Source organism: Phallusia mammillata, chromosome 3, assembly GCF_965637545.1.
Source record: "Phallusia mammillata chromosome 3, kaPhaMamm4.hap1.1, whole genome shotgun sequence".
NCBI classification, from domain to species: domain Eukaryota; kingdom Metazoa; phylum Chordata; class Ascidiacea; order Phlebobranchia; family Ascidiidae; genus Phallusia; species Phallusia mammillata.
The window spans coordinates 21,814,938-21,838,397 of NC_137254.1; the positions used below are offsets into that span (position 1 = coordinate 21,814,938).

General features: G+C 37.1%; 4 protein-coding genes, 3 long non-coding RNA genes and 1 pseudogene across 10 annotated transcripts; 5 read left to right on the top strand and 3 right to left on the bottom strand.

Annotated features, from left to right (window-relative positions):
- Positions 1-209: 209 nt before the first annotated feature.
- Positions 210-1,389, bottom strand: LOC145218833 (mast cell tryptase-like). Its single transcript, XM_080086241.1, has 4 exons — positions 1,234-1,389; positions 888-1,032; positions 720-749; positions 210-617 (listed from the first exon to the last, which is right to left on the bottom strand). The coding sequence occupies exons 1-4, from the start codon at positions 1,351-1,353 to the stop codon at positions 460-462; spliced, it is 453 nt and encodes a 150-aa protein (XP_079942367.1). The 5' UTR covers positions 1,354-1,389; the 3' UTR covers positions 210-459.
- A 2,008-nt stretch (positions 1,390-3,397) lies between these two features.
- LOC145218839 (uncharacterized) lies at positions 3,398-3,830 on the bottom strand. Its single transcript, XR_013857755.1, has 3 exons — positions 3,650-3,830; positions 3,509-3,555; positions 3,398-3,440 (listed from the first exon to the last, which is right to left on the bottom strand). It is a non-coding gene; the product is annotated as an uncharacterized LOC145218839 (long non-coding RNA).
- A 2,115-nt stretch (positions 3,831-5,945) lies between these two features.
- Positions 5,946-7,762, top strand: LOC145220453 (uncharacterized; annotated as a pseudogene).
- A 1,536-nt stretch (positions 7,763-9,298) lies between these two features.
- On the top strand, positions 9,299-10,840 carry LOC145219835 (SCAN domain-containing protein 3-like). Its single transcript, XM_080087142.1, has one exon. The coding sequence runs from the start codon at positions 9,299-9,301 to the stop codon at positions 10,838-10,840; it is 1,542 nt and encodes a 513-aa protein (XP_079943268.1).
- A 1,255-nt stretch (positions 10,841-12,095) lies between these two features.
- LOC145218285 (uncharacterized) lies at positions 12,096-13,829 on the top strand. The gene is made up of 2 exons (XR_013857562.1): positions 12,096-12,685; positions 12,927-13,829. It is a non-coding gene; the product is annotated as an uncharacterized LOC145218285 (long non-coding RNA).
- A 1,834-nt stretch (positions 13,830-15,663) lies between these two features.
- On the bottom strand, positions 15,664-17,187 carry LOC145218286 (uncharacterized). The gene is made up of 2 exons (XR_013857563.1): positions 16,820-17,187; positions 15,664-16,578 (listed from the first exon to the last, which is right to left on the bottom strand). It is a non-coding gene; the product is annotated as an uncharacterized LOC145218286 (long non-coding RNA).
- Positions 17,188-17,313: 126 nt separating this feature from the next.
- Positions 17,314-20,050, top strand: LOC145218283 (uncharacterized). 4 transcript variants are annotated; one of them, XR_013857561.1, is made up of 4 exons: positions 17,314-17,783; positions 18,442-18,589; positions 18,645-19,796; positions 19,871-20,050. XR_013857561.1 is itself a non-coding variant. In XM_080085691.1 (2 exons), the coding sequence occupies exons 1-2, from the start codon at positions 19,613-19,615 to the stop codon at positions 19,966-19,968; spliced, it is 282 nt and encodes a 93-aa protein (XP_079941817.1). In that variant the 5' UTR covers positions 19,588-19,612; the 3' UTR covers positions 19,969-20,050. The 4 variants fall into 4 exon arrangements, 1 of the variants encoding a protein (XP_079941817.1); XR_013857559.1 differs by having other exon boundaries at positions 17,716-18,589; XR_013857560.1 differs by having other exon boundaries at positions 17,716-18,589; positions 18,645-19,780.
- On the top strand, positions 19,894-21,458 carry LOC145218284 (uncharacterized). Its single transcript, XM_080085692.1, has 4 exons — positions 19,894-20,050; positions 20,107-20,362; positions 20,422-20,602; positions 21,235-21,458. The coding sequence occupies exons 2-4, from the start codon at positions 20,267-20,269 to the stop codon at positions 21,414-21,416; spliced, it is 459 nt and encodes a 152-aa protein (XP_079941818.1). The 5' UTR covers positions 19,894-20,050; positions 20,107-20,266; the 3' UTR covers positions 21,417-21,458.
- Positions 21,459-23,460: the final 2,002 nt, after the last annotated feature.

The following is a 23,460-nucleotide window of genomic DNA, read 5'->3' on the forward strand; positions in this document are numbered from 1 at the left end:
TGTCCTCTTTACTTATAAGAAAATGGTTTACTGAAGCGGCCAAAGCTTTATTGTGCAACGAAGCCATGTCAGAAGTATGTTAGAAACGTGAAAAAGATAGAGCAACGCAAATCAGGCGTTTATAAACAGGCAACGCGGTAAACGAAAACGGCAAATGGCACGCCGCGATGCGCATGAGTGGCGCCTTTACGCACGTTCAAGTCCTATGTTTTACCAGTCGATTGTAAATTTTACCGTCGTAAAAACTATATTTCTTTGTTAAGTGGGAATTCAAGTGGATTTTTTCGTATAGATTTGATGCAAAGATTTCTAAAAGCTTGTGCCATGTCAGATGGTTTTCAATTGTTTTCTTTCATTTTTATTAGTACCCACGTTTCTTTGAATGAATTATTCATTTTTGTTAATGTACAATCAAAACTTGGAACATAAATGGTGAAACAAGCGCTTAAAATGTAAGCCTTAAATGATTAAACAAAACATAAGACAGACGCCCCAAATGACTTGAAATGCATGGTGAACGCGCAGTCCACTTATTGCGCCACAGGTATAACTCCCAACGTAGTTAATGCATTTATCATTTGGACATGGATCAGGCGTTTGTTCGCATTCATTGACATCTGGAAAATATGTGGTGAAATATTACTCAGTTATTCTAAATTGGATAACACATACGCTGTAAAAGTTTGAAAATAAAACTAAAATGTAAAATCTCGACTTACCATCCGGTGCAGTGAAGTTTAAACCTGTAACTGCAAAAACAACGAGCTACGGTTATTTACGTTGCAGATTAATTAGTATTATTGATTGATTGATTTATGACCCATGAAATAAATCAGTTCCAAACGATGTGACAAATATTAACATTTGGTATATTCTACTTCGTTTACCCGTTTCAATCCAAGAGTACACTTGTGTCATTTGTGTGTAAAATGTTGGCCCATTATCACATCTGTCGTCACTAAAACTGTTCACACCATATTGGTACCATGTCCCGTCGCCAACATCGCACATCAGTGGTCCGCCCCAATCTCCCTGAAATAATATTGTTATTTTGTTATCAGTTTTAGTATGGGAAAACTATAAATTCACGCATCGTCCCAAACAATGGTTTTAACATGCTTAGTTTTCCCTTTAGTTGGAATTTACGGACCAAATATGACTGTGACCCATTTTACCCATTGCGGAATAAAAGAGTGAAAGCCTGGAAACATTAAACATAAAAGTAGTTATTACCGCACAAGTATCTTTGTTGTCTGCATGGGCACACAGAAGGGTGCTGGGGAGCCCATCAGGCGACGCACCGCGAAATCTTCTGTAGTTTGGATCACAGTATGTCCTGGTTTGTATCTGCATTTCTACTTCTTGTAACGTCTCAGAAGGACGAAATGTATGGTCTAAAGCAGTGTGGTCCAACTTTATTTTGTTGCGGGCCATTTAAAATCGTTAACTTACTACGCGGGCCAAGGTTTAAATTTTTGCAGGAAAAAACTTTTTCTGGGCCAACTCTAGGGTAACTATACACCTTTTTTACCTACAGATAAGTTTATTTTTATACTTTGTAGTTATTTACTTAGCAGAAGCTGTCAAAAATATTCAGTTTCCACTCTAGCGCAGAAATGCCCCTGAACGGTTTGGAGAAGCAGAACCCTTTATTACATAACAATGCCGTGTCATGCGTCACAATAGGAGATTTTATAGCATTTAGTGTGCGTTAATCCTGATATATTGAAAACATTGAATTACTGAAGACAAAACTTATAGTTGTCATTAAAATGTTGGGACTTTCGCGGGCCAACAAAATTATCTCGCGGGCCACAATTGGCCCGCGGGCCTGCAGTTGGACCACGCTGGTCTAAAGGAAAATCAGGATTTTTTTTGCAAACTGCAATACTTCATACCTTAAAAAGATCCACTCAGTTTATTGTTTGGTCATAGTTAGGCCTGCCCAAGTCAAAACGGTAGGTTAGCGACAGGAAAATTCTTTGGCGCGGGACGGATGCTATTGTTGCTATAACATTTATATTAAGTAATCGTGAAATAGAAGATATCGTGGACAACGGCAAAAATAACTAATCAATCAAAATTTCGTGTATAAATATTGAAATTAAAGTCTGTAAAATGAAGTTGAGTGAAAAATGCAGATCCGTGAAATGACAATACTTCTTTGTCACACATCCACAATGGATCACGCCAGACACTCACCTATTTTGTACAAAACTATACAATAAACCTTCGACTGATTTCGCTAATAATAACAGCAATAAAAAGTGTCATTTCGAACACAAGACGTCCTAAAGTTGTAAGTCGGACCGGGCTTTGCGGGCCGGTTTCGGTTTCGGTTTCGGGCTTGGGTTTCTTAAAAAATGCGGGCTTGATTCGGGCCTAACTTTACACTTGGTGTCAACATTTTTTAAATATCTTTAACTAGCTCAGTAGCCAGTTGATGGGCCTGACCTAATTTTGAACAGCCCTTAAACGCCTTGTTTAAGACCAATTGTCTGTTGTGTTGGTTGTCTTAGTTTTTCTGAGGCTTTAATTTAAACGCCTGTCAATCAAACTTTCGGACCTAAAAGGGCTTCCACAAAACCATGCGGGATCGGGCCGGGTTTCGGGCTTGTACTTTCGGGTTCGGGCTGTGTTCTGGCTCCAGTTTCAGGCCCGTTTACAACTCTACGATTTAAAATCGTTCCGCGGGAAGCATTATCTTATTCAGGCCTGCTTAAATAAAACCATCAATGATCGAAGACCAAAGTTCATGAAAACCTATAAGTTTTATACACATATCATATCTTAAAATCCTAAGGACGAATGACCCTATTGTTGTTCACGACTAACTTATAAATGTATTATCGTAAGGTGTAAACAAACAAATCAAAAATTTACTCCTAAAATCATACCATGTGTTCTTCCCCAACCCGCAAAGAAACATTTTGTGTTTGGAGGCAATTCGTAATTCGTTCCAGGTGGTAAACAGATGGGTCTCACATCATCATTAAACACAATTCTTGACGACACTTCTAAAAGCGCTGCGTCGTTTCCTGACTGATAATTTCTGAAAAAGTAAGTATCTTAATATTTTCACTACACAAACTATATGTGTCCATGTTTGAATATTTACGTACATAAAACTTGGGTGTTTGACCTTTCTTCTCACTGGTAACCTTTGTTCTCCTGGCGCATTTTCAGAAAGCGTCAGTGTTCCAGCGTAGATCACCAACCTAAGTTAAGGTCCATATTACTTTGTTTGTTTTGTTGTGTTGTCTTATGTTTACTCACGTTTCAGAGTCACTGAAACAGTCGGCTCCCGTCATGACCCATTTTGCAGACAAAATACTTCCTCCACATAAAAATTCATGGAATAGGACATTGTTTTTAAACACTTGCACCATCCAGGGCCAAGAGCCGCTTGTTGAAGTTGACCCGCCGTGTATTCTTGCGCTCTGGAACATTCAAAAACGTAAAAGTTTAAAAATGTCTGACAAGTATAGTGAGTATGCAAAAGGTTTACCGTTCTGAACGAGCTGGACCGTTTACCACAGACTGGTGCTGGAGTCTCTGCAAACCCAACGCGTTGGTTTGTTGATTATGTGACATACACTCTTGCAAATTTGTGTACATATTAATTGTCTATGTGTAAAAGTAAATATACCTGTGCATGTTGGAATTGGACTGTCCCAACTGGCATCGGTTTCGTTTGCTACGCATGTTGCAGTTGGTATTCCATTAAGAGTGTAACCGCTTTTGCAGGAAAAATCTACTACTTCTGCATTGTTATATACGGCGGAGTCTGGAACCACATTGCCATTCAAAATATCTGGTCTGGAACAAGTAGGAACTGCAAGACAAAATTTACATATTTTAGTTTTCTAATAGTTAACGTACCAACAGCAATGGCAACGTACCAACAGGTGTTGTTAACACCAGTACCACATTGAGAATGAGAAAGTAACTTTTAGCGTACTTCATCTTTCTAAATCGACAAGATTGTATATGTTTTTGAAAAATCTTTTTTTAAATATCACTTATAGCCTATTCATTTATAAAATGTCTAAACTTTCTGTATTTAAGAGAATGCAAACCTGCATGTTGACAACAACGATTACTTTTACCTCTTGGAAATATCTTATTACAAAGACTGATGGTTCTTTACGTTCAGAACGATATAAGGTGTGGTAACTTATATGTCAATAATATATTCCTAAATTTGTGTCTTATTTTCTATGTGTTGCGTTTTGCGATTCTTGCCCTATCGCTGTGCAAATTCAGAATTGTTGCTTGTATTTCATGTAGTTTACTAAGTTTTGCGATTTTTGTTTTCTTTCTCGGTCCTGCTGTTGGGTACAACTTGTTTCTTCATAGCTATAGTGTCTCGGACGAGCTTTAAATTGTAATGCAGCTACTTAAAACAATACATACAAATACCCGTTTTAGTCCTATTTAAAAAGAGCTACAGAACTTTAGTGAAGGTTCTGATCACACTTTTATTAAATCGTAATAAAATCAGTTGCCTGTACCCTAGCACAGTGATTTCCTAACTTCTAAAGACGCTTCAGTTTCTTTTAAAAATTAGTTTTGTGGTTTCTCGCGACCAATAAATATGCATGCAGAAACTCAGTTAAAGGATAATTAAAACTTCCAGACTTTTGCTTAATAAACAAAAGAAGCTGGTCCTGTGGTTGCGCGGTAAACAACTTGCTTACAATTCTGCTACAACTCTAGTTCTGTTCGCAAACCTATTTTGGCCTGTAACCAAACACCACCTACCAACAAAGACAAAAACGGTCTTCACCCGAACCTAAAGCTCGGACAAGTTTTTGTTTAGACGCGTAAAACCAACCAACCGACAAGCGCGCACATACCTGCAATCAGACGTGTCTAGCGTGCTATCAGACGTGACAGAAGCAACGATTGGACAACGGAACTATGCTGGTACTTTTCTTTTCATTAATACAATGTCTTCGAGTCGACCGTGAGACGTATTGGATAAAGCATGCACAAAATTAGTACACCTTGTATAAGCAAATGCTTGAACATGGCATTAGGGGGAGAACGCAAGTTGTGCACAACTAAAATAACAGTAAACCTACCTTTCGCTATTCTATAACAGTGGCGGGTCGTGCCTAAAATTATTGGGGATGTTGTTTGTATTTTTTAGCCTTTGTAACTGTGAAAAAACAAAACAGCACACGTCTAACTTAGCAACTACATTGTGACGTGTTTTCGTCATGCCTGGGTGCACATGAGTGTAAACAGCAGTGCAAAGAGTATTAAAAACATGAGATGAAACTTCGGCAAGTCACGTGACTATTTGCATTGTTAAGCCATAGATCAGTGCTCTTCAACCGGGTATACTGTATACCCAAGTGTATACCGCATCAAAACTAGGGTATACAAGGAGACAAGGGTATACGAAGGGAATACAGCTGAGGTTAGTGTTACTGACAACAATTTTCTCACAACAAATGTTTTTACATATCCTATCAGAAAAGCACCACATCCTGGCCAAAGTGATATTGACCAGATTCTCTATTATTGCGTCAGTAATGTGAACTATGAAGCATTAACTAATAAAAACGATTATGACGTAATAGGCCGCATACACTCCTGGACTACGTGCACGACATGCTTAGTTGTGCTTTTAAGTTTCAAGTGTAGCTAGTGTTTGAGATAAATTGGCAGCGTGAACGTAAATCTGCATGATAAGATAACAACTGTGGCTAATTTATGATAGTTTGGAAGTTGCAATGTCGTTGTTTAAGCACTTTGGTAGCACAGAATCTCCAACCACGTCCTCTACAAATGAGCTTAATGCTGCTAAGCGCCAAAAAACAGCACCAAAAAGACGAAAATGGAATGACGATTTCATAAATTATGGATTTCGTCGCCCAATCGGTGAAGAGGAGAGTTCTTTTTCTTCTGCCCAGTGCCTTTTTTGCTCAACCGTATGCATATTTCCAAAATGTTTCCGAATTCGAACCACAGGGCTTTTTAAGCCAATCACAAAGGCGGGTTTTCCCGGGTCATGTGACTTTTTAACAAATCAGCGTAGTCGACTCATTGAACCAATCAGAAGACAGCTTGCGTAGTAACCAGTCAATCTGCCTTGAGTTACTATATTTGAAAGTTAAGGTTGCAACGCACATGTGCGTGGTTTTATAATTGTATTACTAAAATAAAAGCATTTTAAAAGGCATTTTTAATAATTAATCACAAGCTTTTTTATAAATAATTATCGGATATTGTTAAGTGGATTCCATGCAGCAAATTGCGGAACTTGAAGGCATGCAGCAAATTGTGAAACTTGAAGGAAAATTAGTAACAAAAGGAAATGAAGAAATGGTTTTTAGATTGACCTCACAATCAGCAAAAGACTGGGACGAGTGGCTTGAGTCTTTTTGTGTAGTTTCTAGTACTAGCTGGAATGTATGCCAAACATTTTTCAACCCTAAAGTATTTTGGGGAAACCTTTAAATGCCATCTTAATCAGTTTTGCCAACATAAAATTGGTGCATCAAATTCAACACTTTGTGTCCTGTGTCTATGGATGTTAAAATCAAACTTTACACCAAGTCAACTAAACATCAGATAAGTTGGTTTCTACTCATCCGTGTATGCCAGTTAACGACAATCACTTGCTTAAAGCTGCCGGAAACCTTGGTTAGCTAAAGATCAGTGAATCTACAAAAAATTTTTGGCAATGATTGTTAGTGTCTCAAGCATTAAAAAGTTCAAACCCATGAGACCAAGTTGCTTGTTACAGATGGAATAAGTGCAGCAGTCACTAACAACTGCCATAATCCAAAACCCTGCTCTATGTACTATCTCTGGGATCAGTGGCGTAAATATAACTTTGGGGCATCAAGTGGTATAAATTTGTTTTGTGCTATACAGAAGTATGCCGATAAATCTGAGGCTAGGATCTGCCTTTAGCAGTTTAAAGGATTTTATGTTCGTGCCATTGTAAGTCCGATCATGGAAAGAATCGACAAAATGATGTTACAATCTTCTGAGATGGTGTTTGTGGCTTCTACAACCAATCTGGACCGGACTAATGCCTCACTTACAGTCCTGTTATGTGGTAGTCCAATTGGGGATGTATCAGGGATCAGCACCTCAGAAGCATATGTATGTAGTAGTTGCTTTTGGTCAGTAGCAGGCACCATCTGTGGAATTCATTAGTGATTTGGCCACCACACATCTACACAAGATCATGGTGGCTGTTCAAATGCCATGGAAATCAATCCACCCACTTCATTGTCTGATGGCATTGCGGGACCCTCATAAACATAAACCAGTGACTGAATGTCCAGACTACACTGCAGAGAACTTTTCTTAAATTTGATAGCGTTCTGAGCTTACAAGCACTCTAGTGACTTTCATTAAAAGAAAACTAATGAAGCAGTAGAAAGGTTTAAGAACTTTATCTCTTCTGCTCATTTTGTTGCACAAATAAGATCAGCACTTCATTCATTTGGAAGAAACTCAATTGGCAACCGCAATGCTTAATAGCAAAATACATTGTATTTCTGGTATTGACATTAAAATGATATATTTTCTTGGTATGGTTGGTACAAAAATTCATTTCCTTTTGTGTTTTACTCTTTTCCTGCAGCTTTTCCGTGTATTTTTGTGTTATTACCTATTTGCTATTCCAGAACCTGCATTATACCAATAGATTATCATTGGATCTACTTTATAGAACTGTTGACTGATTATTTTTGACTGTGGTTACTGCATGAATAATAAACAAACTTTTGGATGACTGTTGAAATGAGTGATATAGTGTTTTAATTTAGGTACAACTGTTTTGTTCCAAAAAAGAGTTGCAATTAAATAAACTAATGTAAACCATGAAGGAAAATAAATAGCCTGTGTAGCAAGGTCAAGACAAACTAATTTAACTTGCTGACAAATATGACTGGTAATATAGAGTGCTGTCAATACTACCCAAGCTTGCTTACCCTAATTTAGAGTATTGTAAGTAAAATGGTGTTTTGTATTATACATGTGATTATAAATGAATAAAAAAAACTGGTGTAAACAAGAAAAATAAAATATCTGAGAAAAAGCTGCTCACATCAGGTGAGATAAGAAAATAAATTTCTGACACTGCTGCATAGTTTTAGATGGCAGCTATTCTGTACAACATTTTTTGGGACTATTATCATTTCAATGTCACAAGAAAAACAATAAATTTGCTAGCACAAGTAAATCTTCTCATAACTTACTTTATACTGTAGTAGTTTTTCTTAATCCTGCATTTGTTCTCAAGCACACTACTTCAATTTGCTATTTAAAATCGCTTCTGTTTTATTGTAAACTTACGACAGAATTCCAGCATGCACAATCAAAATAACATATACATTGGTGGCACAGAACAACATTCAAAACTGAAAATACGGGGAGTAATTGGAACAACTATGCAAATGGCATGCCTAGTGTACACTTATGTTAGAACTGCACTGTGTACAATTATAAACCATTCATCTCCGTAGGTTAGGAACAGTTTGTTGATCCCAAGGTATGGCATGCTATGCATGTGTTAAATTGCGTTGATCATAGGTGCTTGCACTAGAGACAATGAGGCATAATACACTGTTTTTATGCCATGCAAACTTTCCTGCATGCAGTGCTCATCATATACAAAGTAAAATTTTGACATTGATGGATTGAAGGGGTTGCGTTGCTATCCTAAACAAACACATAGCATTAATAATAGAAAATATTTTGCACAAAAGCTATTTCAGACTTAATAAAAAGTATCAGTGTATAATCTAACATTAATGGAGCATATATTGCACAAAAGTGATTTTACACCCAATAAAAATTATGTGTGTATAATTTACTGCTATACTTAACCTAATAAACATTACCTTCAGTTTAAACATCCAAAATGCATCAGTCTTTACTATGTTCCGACTTGTAAAAATGTTTTTTTCATTCAAAACTGACATAAAACTTGCAACGTCGACAATACTGAAGTCAAAGTAACCGCTTAGCAACCTGGACGTGACGTATCGACAACCCGCAGATTTCCGCTGCTGTGATTGGCTGAAAAAGCCCTGTGGTTCGAATTCGGAAACATTTTGGAAATATGCCAACCGTATATGGCAATGTTAATCTTGTCTAATCAAAGCTTTTAGGTCATCTTACAAAACAGCATCCAGAACACCAAAACAAGTCAAATAAATTCTTCCAGTTACAATTGGCTGCCCAGAACAAGCAGAGCAGTTTGTTTGGTAAGCAAATGGGACACCAGGTAATCGATGACAAAAACCTCATATTAGCCTCGTTAAAAATGTCACATCACATAATGAAAGTCAAACGTCCGTATATTGAACTTGAACGTGTAGTTCAGCCTTGTTTGGAAATTGCGGCTGATTATATTCATGGAGGAAAAAGGGCAATTGATAAAGTCAAACAACTTCCAATTTCCGACACTACTGTTGGGCGACGCTGTGTCGTTATAGCCAAAGATTTAAAAGAGCAACTAATCCAGAAGCTACTAAAAGCCTCCTCTTTCGGCATACAGTTGGATGAAAGTACTGATGTAAGTAGTGAGTCTCAGCTAATGGTTTTCTGTAGGTTTCCTGATGTAGAAGTAAACAGAATAGTCGAACACTATCTTTTTTGTCAACCAGTTGGAGAAACAGCAACTGCTGAAGCGATTTTCAACAAAATAAACAAATTCTTTGAAAACGAGAAGTTAGATTGGTCAAAGTGTAAGGCTGTGACAACAGATGGCGCTGCAGCTATGCGAGGTTCACAAAAGGGCGTGATTAAAAGAATACAACGTCTGTCTCCAAAGTGCGTAGGAATTCATTGCATTCTTCATCGCGAAGCATTAGTAACAAAGAAAATGAAACTGAATGCAGGCATGATAGATGTCTGTGAACATGAATTAAACGATGTTCTGCGGGCAGTTGTAGACATTGTAAACGCAATTCGAAAAAGTGCTAAGCAACACAGATTGTTTTCAAAACTTTGTGATGAAATGACATCCTCTTCCAAAAAACTGATTATGCACTCGGAGGTACGGTGGCTATCCAGGGGGAAAGTTCTTTCCCGTGTGTTCGAACTTCGTAAACCATTAACAGAGTATTACACTCAACATAAAGACGAAAGAGCTATAAAGTTCCTTGACATATTCTGGGTTGCAAAATTGGCGTACTTGGCATCGATTTTTGATCGTTTCAACCAAGTCAACATCTCTCTTCAAGGTAAAGGGGGTGATATATTTCGCTCTACGAGCAAGATCAATGCACTGAAACTAAAAATTCCACTCTGGAAAAATAATGCTCAATCAAGAAACTTCAATGACTTCCCTTTATTAAGCCAATATATGAAAGAGTGTGGTTGGGAGTTTGAGGATGTTTCTATTGAAGATAAACTGGCTGTCCTTATTGTTGGTCTCTTGAACTTACTTGGCGATAATTTGGCCGCGTACTTTCCTGACGACAACGACCAATATCTGGAAACCAACTCGTGGATTATTCAGCCATTTAATGATGAGCTTACAGTGGACGAGGAATTGCTGGAACTCCGCGCTGATTTAAACCAAAAGTACTTATTTCGAGGAGTGGATTACTCAGAATTCTGGGTATCTCTTTTACAATATCCTGAATACGAAAATATTGCAAAAAAGGCCATTGATATTTTGGTACAGATGCCTACCACTTATTTATGCGAAGAAGGATTTTCCAGTCTTGTCGAGATAAAGTCAAACAAACGAAACTCGATACTTGACATTGATTCTTTAATGAGGGGGGCTATTGAGAACGTGTTAACACCACGTTATGTCCAAATTGCAGAAACAATGCAGCAGCAAGCTAGCCATTGAATCATCTTTGATTGTTTCGTTTCTTATACTTTCGTTTCAGTTGACCCAGCTACTAATTTTTCGTTGACTATTTAACCTATGTTCACATAAAAAAATGCTATGTGTGGGGTATACAAAGCTGCTGCAGAATTGTAAAAGGTATACAACGGGGAAAAAGGTTGAAGAGCACTGCCATAGATACCTTAATTCACTAGATGCGCAACTCGGCGAAATCGCTCAGACAGGTCACGCTTGAATGAACCGTTACACATTAGCTTCTTTACAATGGCGGGCAATGGGTGAAGAGTGAAGATATTGGCAAAAAATCGCAATTTATTGCATTAAACGTCAAATAACTTTGGAATAGAAGTGATAATAAACTTGCAGGTTACGTAAGTGTCATGTATCTCGTGTATTTTATTCGTTTTTAAAAGTTTATTGTGTGTTTTAAAAGGAAAACACTAACCGTTTTTGTTTGATTGATTTTGTATGTTAAATATACCATGGACAAGACTAAATTCTCGTATTTGTGATTTAGTTGTATTTCTGTGTAATAGCTGGGTTAGCCACACCGTGCCAGTCAATGACAACAAATCTTTGTTTAAAATTTGCAATCCTGAATTTCAAAGCAACTCTGATACGAAGAAACATTACAGCAATTTACAAAAATGTGTGCTCTCATTGCGTGACCAAACTTAGGGAGACATAATACATGCTTCATAAAGAAACGTAATATTAATTTCCTTTTAATCCACTTCTGTTGTCAAAATCAAACAGATAAGTTTCTAAACAACATAGTTTTTATTATTTTTGGTAAGTATTTTGTTTGCTTTTTAAAACAAATGGTTTTGGTTAACTTTTTTTTTTAAATGAAATCCCTTCCAAAAAACAGGTAGTTTTAATAAACAATGTCTGTTGTTTGGCCACCTGATATCTATCTCACATACTCATTGCTGAATTTACATTTATCGCCCTATATTCAATTCACAAATTGTTTAAACAGATTTCATTTCAAAATCAGATAAAGCTTTGCATCCTGTCCCTCACTCCAGGTACAATATGGCTGTTGGCGAAGGTCCTGGACAAAAAAAAAACGTAACGACCACTACGGATTGCCTCCAGGGAGTGGTTGGAAAATCCAAAGAATAATATGTAACTTTTTCTACACTTCTTTTAACAAAATTAAAACCAAGGCATTGATGGCAACACGAACTTCACCACACTTTTCATAGTAGTATGCTCGCTAAAGTTTTAAACTAGGTTGCAGACGACGTTCGCGCAGCCGTAATCACAACTTTGAGTTATCAATTGTGTCATTAAATTAAAAAAAAAATACTCAGTAATGGTCACATGTTTTCGCTTTATCACAGGCCACGCACCCGATTCGTCAACAAGTGCTCGATTAGAAGCGCTTGTGTTATGAAAAAATCCCCGTTTCTTATCGGGCGGTGTTATAATTTTAGAACATGTGTTATAACACAGCCCGATTTTATCGGCAATGGTAGTGAACCATTACATTTATTTTTTATTGAAAAATATTGTATTTTCTGTGGAAATAATCGAAGGTGAAATGGGTTTTACATGAAATTGGCAGTTAAATGTGAACTGTTATGACAAAAGCAAACGCATTTTAAGCAGTGAAATAGCAGCAGTACCAGATTCTCCTCGATTGTAAACTGTAAAATACAAAATGGGCCAAGGTTGTTGTATCTAATAGGCATCCATGTTCTGATAACAAATGGAGTAATAAAAAGTGACAGTTCAGGGTGGGGGAAGCATTTCTAGTGCTTCATCAAGCAAACTAAGGCCCAGCACACTATCAAATGAAGGACTTGGGACATTGGATTTGAAAAGCAATGATACATGGTAAGTGGTTGTCAATTGTCATGATATGCCTGTCATTCTCAACTGTTTCTATTATTTTAGCAGATGGTAATTTGTTATTTTTTAGGCATGTTTAAAAATATGGTAGCTCATCTCTAGTGTGATCCTGGTTTTGTAAAACATTGACTTTCATTTCTCCTGGCCTAACTCAAGCATTTTTGTGTAAACTCCTACTTGTCAAATTAAATGTTGCATACACTTTTTCTTTTATTTTTTGTTGCAGTTCAACATCTGGAAAACTGAATAGAAGCAGAAAAAGGCAGCAGAATCATTCCAAAGGTAATTCAAGATTGCCTTGGACCACATGGAAGAAAGGAATTGATTGTGGAAGAATGATGTGGGTGAAATGAGCTCACTGAAGTGTCAGCTAAATCATTGATGCATACTAAATGATTCTTGCCTCACTTGCAGGGGAACATTTTATTTTAAGATATTCACCACACACTTCAGTTTTACATGAATCAAATCGAAATTTGTGTGTTTTTTGCCGCTGTACCACCCGAAGGCAGGTTTATTTAACAATTCTTGTGCCCAATTTAAAGCAAACTTGTTATGTTAGATGTGTTCAATGATTTGTTGGTGTTATTTTAATCTCGTACCCAAATTAAGGCAAAATTGTTGTGTTGGTTACATTTGTTGGTATTAACGCTGTCTTACCTACATGACATAATCATGGCGTCGTTAAAAACGCATCTTTTGGGTAAATATTTATACATTTTCACTTTGATGTAGACTCTTTCAGTAAAAGTGATTCATCAGACAGGAATGAAAAACCTTTATTTTCAACCAGTAATCTCTATGATAGCTTGTTTGATACAACCTCATCTTTCACATGGTAGCTGGTTTAATTTTATTTCAGTAACTCGCAACACATTGCATTTTCAGCTGAACAATGTTGTTTCACCTTTTTTGTTTCTCAGTCTGTTTACTTGATGACCCCTTTTTAGTGTACTCATTGTAAATGCAGGTTTTTGCTTGATAAATCAATCTTGTAATTATTTATCCTCTTCACATTTATTTCTTCTTTCATATAACTGTGGCACCCAATATGAGTATGTTATTGTGTGGAAATTGGGTTTATGAGGTGCTTTATTTTTTCATTAATAAAATGTTGCCCTTAACTGTGCATTTGTTATTTCATCATTTTAAGTACTAGTCTTAACTGGTTTAAAATCACAAAGGACTTGATGTAAACAACAACGGTTTTCACAGGTCAACTCTAAACTACATCTAGTAAACGCATAAAAAATATCTTTAGAATCTAACCACGACATCATAAATGAGAGGCGTACATCATAAGCGAATGAAGGGCATGACCGCTTTAAAATGATTTTTCGCGCTGACAACCCTTGTAGCATATACAGGCTCCAGATCACAAACGGATTAAGATAAATGAAAACGGTTTTCACAGGTCAACTCTAAAATACATCTAGTAAACACATACCAAATATCTTTACAATCTAACCACCACATCATAAATGAGAGGCGTACATCATAAGCAAACGAAGGCCATGGCCGCTTTAAAATGATTTTTTTTGCGCTGACGACCCTTGTAGCATATACAGGCTCCAGATCACAAACGGATTAAGATAAATGAAAACGGTTTTCACAGGTCAACTCTAAAATACATCTAGTAAACGCATAAAAAATATCTTAAGAATCTAACCACCACATCATAAATGAGAGGCGTACATCATTAGCAAACGAAGGGCATGACCGCTTTAAAATGATTTATTTGCGCTGACGACCCTTGTAGCATATACAGGCTCCAGATCACAAACGGATTAAGATAAATAAAAACGGTTTTCACAGGTCAACTCTAAAATACATCTAGTAAACACATACCAAATATCTTTACAATCTAACCACCACATCATAAATGAGAGGCGTACATCATAAGCGAATGAAGGGCATGACCGCTCTAAAATAATCTTATGCGCTGACGACCTTTGTAGCATATACAGGCTCCAGATCACAAACGGATTAAGATAAATGAAAACGGTTTTCACAGGTCAACTCTAAACTACATCTAGTAAACGTATAAAAAATTTCTTTAGAATCTAACCACCACATCATAAATGAGAGGCGTACAAGCGAACGAAGGGGATGACCGCTTCAAAATAATTTTATGCGCTGTCGACCGAGTAGCATGTACAGGCTCCAGAACACAAACGACATGTATTGAAAACGGTTTTCACAGGTTAACGTTAAACTAGACCTACGTCGAGTGAACGCATGCAAAATATCAATCAATTCCTATCATTACCCTAAAATCAAGAGGCGCTCATCATCACTATACGTTGAGATTGTATTCTACACGCTACAAGAAATTTACATGCTATAGGCCTACATGAAATCGACAGCACTAGCGGTCGTGCCCTGCGCTCGCTTATGATGTACGCCTCTTGTTTTTGATGTTCTTCTTAGAAGATAAAGATATTTGGTATGTGTTTACTCAATGTATTTTAGAGTTGACCTGTGAAAACCATTTTCATTTACCTTAAACCGTTTGTGATCTGGAGCCTGTATATGCTACAAGGGTCGTCAGCGCAAAAATTCATTTTAAAGCGGTCATGCCCTTCGTTCGCTCATGATGTACGCCTCTCATTTATGATGTGGTGGTTAGATTGTAAAGATATTTGGTATGCGTTTACTAGATGTATTTTAGAGTTGACCTGTGAAAACCGTTTTTGTTTACCTTAAACCGTTTGTGATCTGGAGCCTGTATATTCTACAAGGGTTGTCAGCGCGAAAAATCATTTTGAAGCGGTCATGCCCTTCGTTCGCTCATAATGTACGCCTCTCATTTATGATGTCGTGGTTAGATTCTAAAGATATTTTTTATGCGTTTACTAGATGTAGTTTAGAGTTGACCTGTGAAAACCGTTGTTGTTTACATCAAGCCCTTTGTGATTTTAAACCAGTTAAGACTAGTACTTAAAATGATGAAATAACAAATGCACAGTTAAGGGCAACATTTTATTAATGAAAAAATAAAGCACCTCATAAACCCAATTTCCACACAATAACATACTCATATTGGGTGCCACAGTTATATGAAAGAAGAAATAAATGTGAAGAGGATAAATAATTACAAGATTGATTTATCAAGCAAAAACCTGCATTTACAATGAGTACACTAAAAAGGGGTCATCAAGTAAACAGACTGAGAAACAAAAAAGGTGAAACAACATTGTTCAGCTGAAAATGCAATGTGTTGCGAGTTACTGAAATAAAATTAAACCAGCTACCATGTGAAAGATGAGGTTGTATCAAACAAGCTATCATAGAGATTACTGGTTGAAAATAAAGGTTTTTCATTCATGTCTGATGAATCACTTTTACTGAAAGAGCCTACATCAAAGTGAAAATGTATAAATATTTACCCAAAAGATGCTTTTTTAACGACGCCATGATTATGTCATGTTGGTAAGACAGCGTTAATACCAACAAATGTTTAAACACATCTAACCAACACAACAATTTTGCCTTAATTTGGGTACGAGATTAAAATAACACCAACAAATCATTGAACACATCTAACATAACAAGTTTGCTTTAAATTGGGCACAAGAATTGTTAAATAAACCTGCCTTCGGGTAGTACAGCGGCAAAAAACACACATATTTTGATTTGATATATATAAAACTGAAGTGTGTGGTGAATATCTTAAAATAAAATGTTCCCCTGCAAATGAGGCAAGAATCATTTAGTATGCATCAATGATTTAGCTGACACTTCAGTGAGCTCATTTCACCCACACCATTCTTCCACAATCAATTCCTTTCTTCCATGTTGTCGAAGGCAATCTTGAATTACCTTTTGATTGATTCTGCTGCTTTTTTCTGCTTCTATTTAGTTTTCCAGATGTTGAACTGCAACAAAAAATAAAAGAAAAAGTGTATGCAATATTTAATTTAACAAGTAGGAGTTTACACAAAAATGCTTGAGTTAGGCCAGGAGAAATGAAAGCCAATGTTTTACAAAACCAGGATCACACTAGAGATGAGCTACCATATTTTTAAACATGCCTAAAAAATAACAAATTACCATCTGCTAAAATAATAGAAACAGTTGAGAATGACAGGCATATCATGACAATTGACAACCACTTACCATGTATCATTGCTTTTCAAATCCAATGTCCCAAGTCCTTCATTTGATAGTGTGCTGGGCCTTAGTTTGCTTGATGAAGCACTAGAAATGCTTCCCCCACCCTGAACTGTCACTTTTTATTACTCCATTTGTTATCAGAACATGGATGCCTATTAGATACAACAACCTTGGCCCATTTTGTATTTTACAGTTTACAATCGAGGAGAATCTGGTACTGCTGCTATTTCACTGCTTAAAATGCGTTTGCTTTTGTCATAACAGTTCACATTTAACTGCCAATTTCATGTAAAACCCATTTCACCTTCGATTATTTCCACAGAAAATACAATATTTTTCAATAAAAAATAAATGTAATGGTTCACTACCATTGCCGATAAAATCGGGCTGTGTTATAACACATGTTCTAAAATTATAACACCGCCCGATAAGAAACGGGGATTTTTTCATAACACAAGCGCTTCTAATCGAGCACTTGTTGACGAATCGGGTGGGTATTACAACGAGAATTGTTTGTTCCGTTTGCCTTTTTTTCAAGTTCATCCGGGACTGCGTGCGACCATGTGCTCGCAGACGCCACGCTGTGTCTTGTGGTTGTGAGCTGATGTTGGCATCAAGGTTGGTAGCAAAATGATAATGCTAACGAAAATTGTAAATTGTTTGTAAAGTTTGGATTGGTTTGGTTAGGAAAACAGCAGATTTATGCTGTTGTGGCTATGGTGTTGAGAGAATGTATTGTGATTCATACATTAAAATTAATCTGTGTTTTTATTAGATTTAAATTGCAGCATTAAATTGTCTTGTCATTTGATCTAATGCCTCGTAGTAAAAGTCTAAAAAAAAAAAAAAAGGATGAATAAACAAAGACCTGCTGCAGTTGGTGGCATAAATATTTTAAATGCTTCTTCCAGTGACACTGATCACACTGCAGACCTGCAGGAAATTGAAGAACAAGAAAGTGATTCAAGTATGTTATCAAGTAAACATGTGGAACAAATAAATGTCTATAACCAGACTTCTAAAAAGCTTACATAGCATTCATGATGAGCTTCCAAAATCATATAAAGGCCTCTTTCCCAAACCAAACATTTCTTATGAGCCCATGGAGGATGGACTGTATGTACATTTTCCAAATTGGATTAATTCACTTACAAAAATGTTGTCACATTTTTACAAGGATGTTGAAGGCAATATATCATTTTGTCTTTTAATTAACATTGATGGATTACCCTTATTTAATCATTCCCCTGACTTCAAACTATATCCAATTCTGTTGACAATTTATAAAGCAAAAATGCGGCCAATATGTGCTGGGATTTATTCCACTGAGAAATCAAGCAATAGAGAAATGCCCCCAGTTCAGTTGTTTCTCAAACATTTCTTGAGTGATGTTAAAAAAATTAAAGAAAACAACATCATTAATGGAAAAAGAATATTCTCATTACTTGGCAATGGCATTTATGTGTGTGATGCTCCAGCATGGTCTTCATTGAAAAGTATTAAGAGCCATTCTGGGTATAGTTGTTGTGAAAGATGTGTAGTTCATGGACAATATGACTCTGCATCGGGCCATGTATGTTTGCTTGAAACAAACTGTCCGCTAAGAACTGATAATGCCTTTGTAGCACAACAATACAAATCTCACCATAAAGGAGAGTCACACCTTGCGAAGTACAAGGTTAAAATGGTTACTGGATTTGTGCTGGACTATATGCACCTGTGTTGCCTTGGGGTCATGAAGCGGCTCCTTTCAAGGTGGAAAGGAATTCGAAGGTAAAATTTTACATGCAAAAAAAGCCAAAAATGCTGAAAAAATGCTTTTGTTTAGGCAGCATCAAGGAAAATTGTCATCCCAAGGAATGGCCTTACTAAACCAAAAATTGCTTCAGGTAAAAGCCTGGGTTCCAGTAGAATTTAACAGGAAATTAAGACCATTGTCAGAATTGGCATATTGGAAGGCTGCTGAATTTCGGTTGTTTATGCTATATGTTGGTATGGTTACTCTAAAAAATGAAAAAATTCTTCCAAAAAGGTATTTTAAACACTTTTTAAAGTATGTCATTGCCTTGCGCTTTTTAATTAGTCCATGCACTCAAAATGAAGATGTTACCCATTGTTGTGACATGTTGAAACAATTTGTGAAAGATTCCATTACTTTGTATGGCAAGGGTTTTGTATCTTATAATGTGCACTGTCTCATACATCTACCAGATGATTATCTAAACTATGGGTCATTGGAGAAAATTAATTGTTTTCCTTTTGAAAGTTATTTAGGTATCTTAAAAAATTGCTTGCAGCAAATTGGACGCCTTGTGTTTCACCAAAATGAAAATATTGTCGCAACAACGCATTCTCTGCACAGTGGCAAGGCAAAGGGAACTGCATACAAATGTACACTCCCCGAAATTACCTTGCATGTTACAGAAGGCTTGTCTGTAACTTATTACAAAATGGCTACATTGTTAAATTCTTGTGTCATTAACACAAAATTCAAAGCAGATTGTATCATTAAATATGGGACCACCAGTGTTGCTAAAGTTTGCACTATTGCATGTCAAAGTGGATCAGTTTGTTTCATTGTGCAAAATTTTCTTCATGTCAGACCACTATTTAAATACCCTGTTTCATCTGTGTCTGTTGGAGTTTACAGGCTGGGGCCATTAGATAAAAAATTTTGTGTGGTTAATTTGAATAGTAATGTTGTGAAATGTGTTATGCTGCCTTACAAGGCGGAGTTTGTTGCTATTGAACTTATTCACTCACGTTGAAAATTTTGTTTTTAGAAATTTAGCAAAAATGAAAGAATTTGTATTTGTAAAGTTTTCATCTGGCCAATCTGATTTGGTACATCAAAGTTGGATGGTTTCTGACACTAAATGCAAATGGCCTGCAGGTTGCAATATTCAACAGCAAGCAAGGGACAAAGTCGCTCCAGGGGAGAATTGGAAAGCATACAAATGTGAGGTGCTGTGTCAATCCAGTAAGTTCCAAGCACCTGTGTTGCAATATAGTAAAGATAAACAAGTGTGAATGACAACAACTAACATTTTTCAGATTCATTTGATCGCTGTATTAAAAAGGCAATGCGGAAAATGGGTATAAAACATCGGCTACATCTGATGCAACAGCAGAAGATGAACCAACATTTGTAACACCTGCAAGTCCACAAACTTTATCACCTTTTAGGCGACCCCGTGATATTATATCTTCGCCAGGAAAAAAAGCACAAAAACGGTACAGGAAATTTGTGTTTATCTGTCTAACATTATCTGCCTAAAGTGTTTTTTTAGAAAACTGCCCCCCTCTTTGCCAGTAGGCACTGAATACACAGAAATCTGGCACTGTGTTAAGGGCTTACAAGCAGATGTGAGAAGGTCTCTTACCCAAATAGCTGGCCTTTGCACTGACCTCTCTTTTACTAGAGATGTGCTAGTGCAAAAAATTGGAGAGATGAACAACTTACAAAGTCTATCTAATTGTCATTCTAGCATGGTTGAACCTGCTGCTAATGATGAAGAACTAAATGAAACCATTGAAAGTATTGAGGTTTGTAGATTTACTTACAACAATTTTCTGCAAAATATTTAAAAACAGTTTTTTTGTAGGACCAACAAGCCATAGCATTGAGGGTGGAAAGAAAAGGATTGCGCAGCACAATTCGAGAGTTTCTGCGCCTCTTTATGAAAAAGGAGTTGGTGGTCACTTATTCATGGTCTGGTCTTGACTACAAACGCCAACACAACAAAAAGGCATTTAAAGACAGCAAGTTGTACAACCTTCTAATCGGTATGTTGCAATGCTTGTTTTCACCATTTGAACATATCTGTTTGGTTTTTAAACCATCTACTTTTGGTGTGGGTCTCCTTCTAGAGCACATTGTTTTAAACTTCCAAAAGCGGGCTTCCAAAATGTAAAAATTCAAACAGCAATATTTGACAAAGTCGCCAAGAACCTGCCTATTTAGATGCTTGGAACAATTCAAAGCATTTAAAAGATAGTTGGGTTTACCCACCCAAATGCATTGAAAATCAAAACGTAAATACACAGTGTGTTTCTCATTGGTTGTTGAAATTTCGGCCGCAAGACCAAAAACTGTTTGAACGCTGACTGTTGTGCCCCACACGCAAAACGATGCGACACGAAGGGAGTAATAGGCAAGGTTATGACCTAAGAGGCGCAGCGCTCAGCGGTTGGTATCCTCGCACTGCCACATAAACTGGCGGTGATTCAATCATGTCCGGATCTTTTACTGCCTCAGTGAGCTATATGGCCATGCTGTTTGCATAAACGCCAGCCTTTTATGAATCTATTGAGCAATTTTTGTGTTACTGGCTCAGCTAAGTACATAAAATATGATGAATAAAATAAAGAACACCACGCCAGACTTCAAAATGTGGTGATACTTTGTATATATGCAGATGTCCTTCAGCTGACGGACTACAAAAATGAAAAGGTCACCACAATCAACGGCGAGATAATTGTGGTTTTATCTCAAACGAACGACTGGGAGGGTGGAAGGCGGGCCGGCCGAATCCAGGCCCATTTGTCATCAAGTGGTTCTTCAACCGAAGCTTGGGCGGATTCGGACACAGAACAATGAATCGTCGTTAAGTTCGTTTTCAATAAAATAAAAATACGATAAGATGCCTACTTTATGTTTTGGGGGATTAGTTCGGAGAAGATTCAAACATGGATATTTAGGATGATTTATCTATGACTTATCCCAATTTTTGTGTGGATTACCAGAGATTCTGACGCGACGTTCAAGCATGATTCATCATAGAAAATCATACTTGAAATTATGCTTGAAAGTGTTACCTTTCGTGTCATAACACAATGATAAATCTCGGAAGTTCGCACCCCATCCAAGTCCGAACCAAATAAGTTCGATGATATTACATGTATGAAACGGGGAAAATTTTCCACCTGGGGGTTTACCAGCGGAATTTTACAAAGCGTTCTGGGAAGAATTAAAACAGTTACTAGTTAGCGCACTCAACAACGCATTCGAGACAGGATCTTTTGGTGGACAAATGGCTTGGGGTGTAGTAACCTTAATTCCTAAACAAGAAAAAGATGTCCTATACGCGGAAAACTATCGTCCGATAACTTTACTGAACGCTGACTATAAAATAGCAGCCAAAACAATCAATAGCCGTATCAAAAATGTGCTTCCGACAATCATCGCCCCCGAACAGACGGGCTTTGTCAAGGGAAGATACATAGGAGATAACATTAGAACGCTTTTTAATATCTGGGATCACGTTGCCGAGCAAGGAACGTCGGGGGCCTTTTTGTTTTTAAATATTTGTAAAGCGTTCGACTCTGTGAATTGGGACTTTCTTAATGCAGCGTGCTCAAAATTTGGCTTTGGAAACGACTTGTGCAGGTGGATAAAAACGTTTTATGCGGGCTCGAAATGCTTGATTATAAACAATAACCACATGTCAAATCCTGTCAGGGTTGAAAGGGGTGTTCGTCAAGGTGACCCGTTGTCCCCTTCGCTTTTCGTACTCGCAATAGAATTTCTAGCCTTGGCAATTAAAGGGAACAAAAACGTGAAAGGAATCAGTATAGGAAAACAGGAAGTAAAAATTTCGCTATTTGCTGACGACGTCTTACTTTTTCTAGATGGGTCGGAAAGCAGCTTTCGCGCAGCATTTGATGCGGCAAATGTATTTGGGATGCACACTGGCTGCAATATAAATCTCACAAAATCAAGTGCAATGCACATAGGCAAGGTAGAGACAAACCAACAATACTACCTGAAATCAGAAGGTTTAACCTGGCCTAAAACTTTCGTTAAGTACCTCGGAGTTAAAATTCCTACCACCAGATGCAGTGGTAACCTGTTTACACTAAACTTTGAATCTGTAAGTAAGGAAATTCAAGCTGTAACAAAACCTTGGTTGGCAAGGTCACTTTCCCTATTGGGTCGAGTGATTATTATCAAAACGTTGGCGATACCCAAGCTACTTTACAAGCTAAGTGTTTTGCCTGTAAATATACCTCGACCGTTTTTAAAAGAAATTAAAAGAAAACTTTTCACCTTTTTATGGGGCTCAAACTGGGAGAGAGTAGCAAGGAACAAACTGTGCTGTAAAATCGAAGAGGGGGGGATAAATATGATAGACGTGGAAGCCTACGTCAAATCAATACGTTTTTCTTGGATAAGAAAACTATTCGATACTTCTTACGTCTCGCTTTGGAAAAGCATCGAAACTAATATTACTTCTCTACATACCATGCTATGCATAGCAGCTACCAATCTAAAACCAACCCATAAACAAGTTAAAAAACTAACACCCCTCAGGACGTTTTGGTCATCGGTCGATCTTTGGAAAGATTGCGTAACCCAGTTTTGGCAGCAGCCCACTGTTTACAATAACTGCATGTGGTTAAATAGAAGTGTATTGTTCAAACGAAAACCAATCGCCTACGAGAATTTCGTTAACGCCGGGATACTTGAATATCACCAAATTATTGACAACAAATCGGAATATCAAACTTTCAATAAACTTTGCGAAATTTACGATTTGGCAAACAACAGTAAAAATCATTCTGACTACCAGTGTCTAATCGCGGCTATTCCCACTACATGGGAAACACACACCTCAAGTAAAATTTACAGACAAACTTCCACT